The sequence below is a fragment of the Epargyreus clarus genome, unplaced genomic scaffold (assembly GCF_041222505.1).
Source record: "Epargyreus clarus isolate Ecla_fem2 unplaced genomic scaffold, WU_Ecla_fem_2.2 ptg000027l, whole genome shotgun sequence".
In the NCBI taxonomy this organism is placed as follows: Eukaryota; Metazoa; Arthropoda; class Insecta; order Lepidoptera; family Hesperiidae; genus Epargyreus; species Epargyreus clarus.
Genome location: NW_027332234.1, coordinates 7,316,264 through 7,326,293, shown reverse-complemented (window position 1 = coordinate 7,326,293; position 10,030 = coordinate 7,316,264). Strand labels below are relative to the sequence as shown.

General features: G+C 37.6%; 1 protein-coding gene across 1 annotated transcript; it reads left to right on the top strand.

The window, feature by feature from the left end:
* The first annotated feature begins 1,346 nt into the window (after positions 1 to 1,346).
* Positions 1,347 to 9,959, top strand: LOC140754082 (uncharacterized). The gene is made up of 2 exons (XM_073088995.1): positions 1,347 to 1,491; positions 2,383 to 9,959. Exons 1-2 carry the CDS (start codon positions 1,465 to 1,467, stop codon positions 9,811 to 9,813), a joined length of 7,458 nt encoding a protein of 2,485 aa, XP_072945096.1. The 5' UTR covers positions 1,347 to 1,464; the 3' UTR covers positions 9,814 to 9,959.
* Positions 9,960 to 10,030: the final 71 nt, after the last annotated feature.

Here is a 10,030-nt window from a genome sequence, read left to right as displayed (position 1 = left end):
CTAAGTATTCTTGTTTTATAACAACAGTGTTATTTGCTATGTTCTAGTTTGAAGGGAGTGGTAATGGAGACATAGTTATACGAAGGATTACAATAATCGTCAGTAATAGCAACGCAGTAGTGGCTGACCTCAGACACTTCAATTCTATGCGGGATTGATTATAAATGTTTACAGGTGGCAGTTGCTACTTACCTTTGGGTGGATTACATTTTTGTTTGCCACCATAGATTAGTAAATATACTTCGCCGCCTTGAAATTGAATGAAGTCATAAACGGCTTATTTTAGTAAGTTCTTTTTTTGAATCCTTGACAAATAAAAACATTTTTAGACAAAATTTACGAATAGATAACTAATTTACGTAATAATTACGTAATAAATAAATAATTATTTCAAATATTTTAGGGACATTTTAGCACGGAGACGTGGCACAACTTTTTTACGCAACTATTTCAATTCTCAAAACTGGGTACATTTTCTTGTTAGGAGTGAGTAATCTTTACTAATCTATGTTTGCCACATCTATATTAAAAGTTGTTGTCAGTCCTAATATGAAAATCATAATGATTATTATCTAATTTCTTAATAGTGCCTTAGCATGTTTAAAGTATTAGTCTAGGATATTAAATCGTGATATTGCAAAATTATCATAGTAATTATTATTAAGCCATCTAATCTAATTAGATGCAAGTATTTTAGTGTTGATATTGAAAACAATTCGATTAGAATAGTTATAGATATATTTTGTTGGTAGTTTTTTTATGTATTACGTATCTATAGGTCATGTATTTCGAGAATTTGATTTGTCAAAAATTCTTCTGTGTTGTTTATTTACTTTAAAAAAATCTCTTTTGATAATTGTACATAGAGCTTTTTATAGCTTGTAGATCAATATATATGGTGATATTATATTCCATACATTTTTAAACCTACTTTTTTTACTTTTCCGGTGACGCTGCGCATGGATATGATTAGAGATATAAAGTGGTACCTATCTATTACTGGAGGAAATATTTATTGCTAAAAGTCGGTATTTATGTATCTGAATATCATTTTACATACAGGATATAATGTGTATATTAGGTAATCTTTAGAAAGCCCCGTAGATGTGCCGTTTCCTCTTATTTGATCTCTTTTATATCAAATATCCGGTTGTTTATGCGACTATTTTAATTATCTGCACTATTATGTTCTTTACGCTAATAGCTGTTGTTTGTTGTGAGTCAGAATGCGAAAACATTGTGTTTGCTTAAGATTTTACTCTCGTCTTTATCACTAGAGGAGCCATTATCTTACCTTATCTGCACTAATTGCCAGGTTGGGTATAAAAGATGCGTTCATAGTTTTGGGCACAAATTGTATCGAACGAGACCAAACGACACAAAAGTTTATATTGGAGATTTTAGTTTAGTGATATTTAAAATTATAAGCGAACGAATATTGGAACTGGAATTTGAACGTTCACAATGAGGATATTATTTATACTTCTTGTTGTGAGTATTAGATTTTATTTTTTATAACTTAATCATAAATCATTATCTGTTATTGATTTTAGATTTTATAAAAATAAAAATAGGTATAATTTAAAGTTAACTTGGTGAACAATTTGCTTTCAGAATATTATAAAAAGAATATTATATTATAATAAAATACTGTGTTAAATACTTTTTTTAAATAAATATTTAATTTAAAGTAGATAAATATAAAATAATATAACTGAAAATATACATATTTTTTTATAAATGGGTATTCAATTAATAATTCATTGGAGAATGCTTTTATGTCATAAATTAATTGTTATTGTATTATATTGTTTTTATATGTTGTTTTTTATTTGAATACTAAATATTTCATCATTTATAATAATTACATTTTTAATAAAAAAAATAGTTCCCTTTTCAATTTAGATTAAAGTTATATTTATAAAATTTTAATTGGGAAAAATAGACACATAATTTTACGCGCTTTAAATTCAGGGAGCACAATAAAAACTACTTCGTTTTAAATTCGTCTTATTATATTGTGTTCTTATTATTCTTTAAATTAAATTATACAGTGTTTAGAAATTGTATGTTAAAAATATCTGTTTATTTCTTTTACTTCTCGGACCCGTAATCATCAATAAATAACCAGTTGGGTTTTAAAAAGTAACGAAATTTATTTTAAAGATTTGCCTTATCAACACAATTCAAAATAATTATAAATCAATGCGCTGTGTCGAATAATTATTTGTATGCAGTAGATTAAATCTTTATATTTTAATCTCTTTTTTTATTCTTATTAGTAGGAAGTTATATTCTGCTAAAATTTATATTGTTATTGCCTGAATTATATTGCCATATGTTTTGTTTTAATTTTCTAAGCAATTACCATGAATTTTTCAGATCGGCTTTTGCATAGTCAGCGCGAAATATATACCCCATGAATCAAGTGATACGGATCCCGTATTATACCGAGTTAGAAGATCAGATTCAGATTCAAATGCGGCATCCGAAGAACGTGATGATAATTCAAGGAACCATAACGATAATGATGACGACAATGACAATAACGATGATTCTGTAGAGAGGAAGGAGAGAGAAAAACAACAAAAGCTTCGTGAAAAAGAAGAAAAAGAAGAAAGAAAACGCCGCGAAAGATTAGAAAAAGAAAGGCAAAAAGAGATTGAAGAGAAAAAGAAACAAGAAGAAAAACTGGCCAAACAGCGTGATGATAACTCAAGTAACCAAAATGATAATGATGACGATAACGACGATAATTCCGCAGAGAGAAAGGAAAGAGAAAAACAACAAAAGATTCGTGAAAAAGAAGAAAAAGAAGAAAGGAAACGTCGGGAAAGATTAGAAAAAGAAAAGGAAAAAGAGATCGAAGAGAAAAGGGAACAAGAAGAAAAATTGGCCAAACAACAGCGCAAAGAACAGGAAAGACTAGAAAAAGAAGAACGCAAGTTACAAGAAAGAATTGAGAAAGAAAGGCGTAGACAAGCAGAAAAAGAACGAAAGGAGGCGGAGAAGATTGAAAAAGAAGAAAGGAAACGTCAGGAAATATTGAAAAAGCAATTCGAAAAAATACAGAAAGAACAAAAAGAATCGGCGGAAGAACGCTATTTGGAAACTGAAGAAGAAAATTCATTGGAAATCGAAGATATATGGAAGACTCACATATACAATAAGTATGGAATAAATGTGACAAGTACGAAATGGGAAAGACAAGCTGCATTACAGAGATACTTACAAGAAGAAATGGGAATTGATGCGAATAGTACAAAGAGTGAACGGCGGCAGGCAATATTGAAATTAATACAAACGAAGCTACAAAATGATTCTGCAACAGTCGACTCTTTTAGAAATCTTATGTTAAGTCACGTAAATGCTGCACAAATACAAAAAATGCGTTCAAAATTAGAGAAGGACTTGCAAGAGTTGAAAAACAAATCGGAATTATTAAATAATATAACGTTACCATGGGCATCTGTAGCACAACAAAATGTAGAAGAAAAAAGGACTTTCTTACAGGCTATTGCTCAATTTTTGCCAAATATTATCCCCAATTGGTTTACGAATAGCAAGACATCAGATAGCTCGGCGCCAACAAATATTTCTAATGCCAATGGCGTGAACAATGTAGTTGGTGTTCAAAACAATGTAAATGGATTGTCTACCAATGGTGAAGTCTCTACAGGGTCTAATTCACCGAATGCAGATGCTCATATAGTTTCTGAGCAACCTTTAAATAAACAGCAACCCAGTTCTGCAGGTGAACCTGGTCCTTTGACTGATAATGTAAATGCTGGTCAAAATGGCGTCATTGGACTGCCTTCTAATATTATTAGTTCAGCCAATACTAATGGTGTTCCATCAACTGATTCTACGCAGTCGTCTTCGAGTTCGACCTCACCAGCCAGTGATAATGGTTCTTTAAACACTAAAATTGTTGTTGTACAAACCAACCTCAATGGAGTATCGACTAGGGGTGACGCTTCAGGTAGTATACCTGCTTCAAGTTCCAGCCAATCTTCAGGAAATCCAGCACAGAAAAATGCAGCCGATGCTAATATATCCTTGAATAATAATGGAGCTGGTACTCAGACTAACGTAAATATATCGCCCGAAAGTAATGGGGCTTCTCTCAACCCTGAACAATCAAATACCGCTTCACAACAATCTACGAGCAACCCATCACAGTTAAACAATGTTGCTTCTCTCAATAATAATATTATTGTTGGTCAAACAAACAATAATGGAGTATCTACAAATGGCATCGCCTCAGATAATTCTGGATTATCGGGTATTGTATCTAGTTCTCCGCAGACATCTGGAAATTCACCACAAAGTAATGCAGCTGTTGATAATACTTTAAACAACAATATTGTTATAAGTCAAAGTAATACAAATGCACAGAATACAGTTTTGCCATCACCTAGTTCAGGTTTAGCAAACACTGCTTCGACTTCCGGATCTTCAACAAGCCCCTCGCAACCTAATGGATCTAGTGGCAATGGATCTCCGATCAATAATATTAATGTCAGTCAAACTAACTTAAATGTACTACCAAAAACAGTTGCTGCTTCAGCTAACCCTGAAGCAAATATCGCTTCACAGACTAATTCACAAAAATCTTCAAGCAACCCATCTGAACCTAGTAATCTCGGTTCTCTGAAGAATGATATCGTGGGTGGTCAAACAGACCAGACCGGGGTATCTAATAATGCTGCTACTTCAGATAACGCTGGTACGTCAGCTAATATGTCTTCTGGTCAATCGTCAGGAGCTCCATCAGAGAATTCAGCTGGTATTGTACTAGCTAATACGGCTGCGAGTTCCGGGCCAGGACAACCATCAATCGAAACATCAAATCCTAATATGTCCAGTGACAGTGGGTCACTAAACAGTATCATCGTAGGTCAAACAGATCAGACTGGGTTAAGTGCTAATACTGTCACATCAAGTAACTCTGGATCAAGCGCTCTCGGATCTTCTTCTAGTTCTGGACAATCCTCAGGTAATTCACCACAAACCTCATCTAACTCTGATTTGAGTTCTTCGAAAAACAATATTGCTGTTGGCCCGTCTGAAGCAACGGTGTCTACAACTGATGCTGCTTCAGTAAACCCTAATCCAGTGAATATTAATCAAATAGGTCAGAAAGGTGCGGCAGATAATACTGTGGTATCAGGTAACTCTGGCTCATCGGTTACTGTATCTTCTAAATTTGAGCAAAAGAATGCTGCCAGTGACAATAGCGCGCTGAACAATCTTGCTGTTAGCCAAACCAGAACCAATTCAGATCAGAATGTAGCGTCCACTAATGCAGTGGCCTCTGGACCATTGGGTACTGTATCTTCTAGTTCTGGACAACCCTCAATCAATACAGCACAAACGAATACCGCCAGTGATAAAAGTGCACTGAATAATAATATTGCTATAAGCCAAACCAATACGGTTTCATTAACAACCAACTCTGATTTACCAAGTGCTGTTTCGTCGTCGGGATCCGGGAAACCTGGTGAAAACGGGTCTGTGAAAAACGATATTGTTGTTGGTCAAACTGACACAAAGGTGCCTACAACCGTTGTTCTTTCAGGTAACGCTGAATCTTCAAGTGTTTCTGCGACCACCACCGTGCCATCACAACCGTCTGGAAAAAATAGTACCTTGAACAGTAACGGTGATGTTGGTCAATCAATTATAGTTGTACCGCCTAAGACAGCTCAAGCATCATCCAGCTCTGAATCCATCAAACAACTCTCGAATGCTGAACCTGGACCACTTCCAGAAATATCATTAAATGCTAATGCTCCTGTGAAAAACGATATTGCTGGTGGCCAAAGTGACGTCCAAGCTTTACCTGAAATCGTTATTCCTTCAATCACCACTGAATCATCGAGTGTAGCTGCTTCTAGCATCTCGCCACAACCTCAACCGTCTGCCGAAAACAATACCTTGAATAGCAACATTGATGTTGGTCAATCTAATATAAATGTACTCCTTAAGAAAGCTCCAGTATCATCCAGCTCTGATTCCACCAAGCAACCTGGACAACCGCCGGAAATATCATCAGTTACTCCAAAATCATCTAGTGCAACGGCTTCAAGTAACTTACCACAGTCTCAAACGCCTGCCGATAACAGTAATGTAAACAATAACATTGTTGTACTACCTAAGGAAGTTACAGTGTCATCTATCGCTGATTCAACCAAGGAACCTACAAATGCTGGAGTTGGAGAACCTCCGAAAAAGTCATTAAATGGTAATGCTTCCGTAGACAAAGCTTCTGTGAAAAACCTTATCGCTGGTGGGCAAACAAACCCGCAGCCACTACCTGAAACCGTTGTTCCTTCAGTAACAACCGAATCAACGAGTGTAGCCGCTTCTAGCAACTCACCACAATCTCAATCAACCACCGAAAACAGTGCTTTGAACGGTAACATTGATGTAGGTCAATCTAATATAGATGTGCTGCCTAAGAAAGTTCCAGCATCACCCAACTCTGATTCCACCAAGAAACCCTTGAATGCTGAACCTGGACAACCGCCGGAAATATCATCAAATGCTAATGCTCCTGTGAAAAATGAGATTGCCGATGGCCAAGCTAACGCGCAAGTAGTACCTGAAATCTCATCAGTTACCACAAAATCACCGAGTGTAGCTGCTTCAAGTAATCCACCACAGTCTCAAACTCCAGCCGATAACAGTAATGTAAACATTAACATTAATGTACTGCCTAAGAAAGTCCCAGTGTCATCCAATGCTGATTCAACCAAGAAACCTATAAATACTCAAGCTGGAGAACCTCCGAAAAATGCATTAAGTTCTAATGCTTCCGGTGTTAAAGGTTCTGTGAAAATTGATATTGCTGGTGGGCAAAATGATGCGCAGGCACTGCCTGAAAACGTCGTTTCTTCAGTAACCAACGAATCATCAAGTATAGTTGCTTCAAGCAAGTCACCGCAATCTCAACCGATTGCGGTAAACAGTACCTCGAGCAGTAACATCGATGTTCGTTTCGCTGGTGGCCAGACAGACGCGCAAACTCTACCTGAAACCGTTATTCCTTCAGTTGCCACTGAATCATCGAGTGTAGCTGCTTCTAGCAATTCACCACAATCTCAACCGTCTGCCGCAAATAGTACTTTGAACAGTACCATAGTTGTTGGTATCGCTGGTGGCCAAACAGACTCGCAAGCTCTACCTGAAACCGTTATTCCTTCAGTTACCACTGAATCATCGGGTGTAGCTGCTTCTAGCGTCTCGCCACAACCTCAACCGTCTGCCGAAAATAGTACTTTGAACAGTAACATTGCTGTTGGTATCGCTGGTGGTCAAACAGTCGCGCAAGCTCTACCTGAGAACGTTATTCCTTCAGTTACCACTGAATCATCGAGTGTAGCTGCACCCAGCAATTCACCACAATCTCAACCGTCTGCCGAAAACAGTACTTTGAAGAGTAACATAGCTGTTGGTATCGCTGGTGGCCAAACAGACGTGCAATCTTTACCTGAAACCGTTATTCCTTCAGTTACCACTGAATCATCGAGTGTAGCTGCTTCTAGCGTCTCGCCACAACCTCAACCATCTGCTGAAAATAGTACTTTGAACAGTAACATAGCTGTTGGTATCGCTGGTGGCCAAAAAGACGCGCAAGCTCTACCTGAAACCGTTATTCCTTCAGTTACCACTGAATCATCGAGTGTAGCTGCTTCTAGCGTCTCGCCACAACCTCAACCGTCTGCCAAAAATAGTACTTTGAACAGTAAAATTGCTGTTGGTATCGCTGGTGGTCAAACAGTCGCGCAAGCTCTACCTGAAACCGTTATTCCTTCAGTTACCACTGAATCATCGAGTGTAGCTGCACCTAGCAATTCACCACAATCTCAACCGTCTGCCGATAATGGTAACTTAAACAATAATACTGACTTACTGCCTAAGAAAGTTCCAGTGTCATCCAATGCTGAATTAACCAAGGAACCTTCGAAAGCCGCACCTGTAGAATCTCCAAAAAAGCAACCAAATGCTTTTGCTACCGGTGATAAAGGGCCTGTTAAGAACGATATTGCTGGTGGCCAAGTAGACGCGAAAGTGCTACCTGAAATAGTTGCTCCTTCAGTTATTACCGAATCAACGAATGTAACTGCGCCAAGCAACGCATCACAATCTCAAGTGTCTGCCGATAATAGTACTACGAACAATAATATTGATGGTGGTCAAACCAATATAGATGTTTTGCCTCAGAAAGTTCCAGTATCTTCTAATGCAACATCAACCAAGGAACCCCCGAATGCTGAACCTGAACAACCACCGAAGAACCCATCAAAATCTAAGCCTAATGGTACTGGTGACAATGGTCCTGTGATAAATGCTATTTCTGTTGACAAATCTAATACAGAGAAGTTACCTAAAAAAGTTCCAGAGTCACCCAAGTCCGATTTAGCAAAGGAACCTATAAAAGATGGACCTGCACAACCACCTAAAAATCCATCGAAACCTGGTCCTAGTGACAATGGTCCCGTGCTAAACGCTATTGCTGTTGACAAATCCAAAATAGAGGAAGGGCCCAAGAAGGTTCCAGTGTCTTCCAATTCTGATGCAGCAAAAGATGTTTCCAAACCTGGACCACCACAATCCCAAGAAAAGCCGTCGAAACCTGAGGCTCCTGGCGACAACAAACCAGTGAAAAAGGATATTGCTGTTGATAAATCGAACACAGAGGTGCTGCCTAAAAAGGATCTAATATCATCCAACTCTGATTCAAATAACGGGACGAATGTTGGGTCAGAACAGTCTTCTATAAAAGCACCAAAATCAAAACCGCCTGGAGCTGATGGTCCTCTAGAGAAGAATAATAACGCTATTCCTGTGCCCGTAACTGTGGCCACTTCAATTAATCCTGAATCAACTAGTGTTTCTTCACAACAGTCGGAGAGTAACCCTTCACAGCCGAATGCATCTGGTACCAACGCTGAGTCGCTGAACAATAATAGTTCCAGTGCTCAAAGTGACGTGAAGGCTCCAGTCGATGCTGTTGTTTTACCCAGCTCTCAGGCACCTAATGCCATTCCAGCGAACATTTCTGAACAACTTTCAACAAATTCACCGCTACCTAGTTCGACTAGTGACAATTCTTCCCTGAAAAGTGACGTAGTTGGAACGACTGTCTCTTCCATAATTGTTAAAGATACCTCACTAGCGTCTGGAACAGAAAATGTTGCCAATACTGAATCTCTTCAAGTAACAACAGCCTCTACTTTGATAAATAAATTAAATGAGACAAGCTCATCTTCCGTTTCTGTTGACAGTTCAACTGTGGTTTCACAAATAAGTACTGTTGCGGGTAATGTTCCTACCAATGTTGTTACTGATGCCGTTGAAGCTGTTTCTACTGGAAGCGAATCATTTACATCGAGTCCCGATGTTATCACTGATGCTAGTTCAATAAATACTCAACCGATTAATGAAAATGTGATTACTGGAAAACTGAGTTCTCAAATTGACGCTGTATCTGACGCAGCTACAACAAGTCCCGTTACAGAAAGTGTAAAAGTTGGAGATTTAACTACAGGGTTTGTAGATTCGCCATTGATAGCGAAATTACGTCCTGTTGTTCCAGTCAAGGTAAATCCTGAACCAGGTACAATTCAAGGTCAAGAAAATGAGAATACACCAACAAATTCTGCAAGAGTCGTAACGGAAACACCATCGGTTCCTGTTGGACCAGTTATGCCTGCTGGAGTTGTGCCTGTTGTGCCGGTTGTGCCAGCTGGGGTCGCCGTGCCAGTTGAACCTGGCGCATCCATTGTTGGCATAAAGACACAATAATTACGAAATATCGTATCGTAATTTAGTTGTAGTATTCATAAATAAGTGTTAAGTTTGTATAAATGTAATTTGAAGACATATTTATTGTACTCCTAATATATTGGAACTGGCTATGTAAAATTTGAATTAAAATTGATTAACATGTGCATCAATTATGTTGTTTACATTATTTTCCACTACAAGCCTTTTTAATTAATTAATTAATAATTGTAAATTG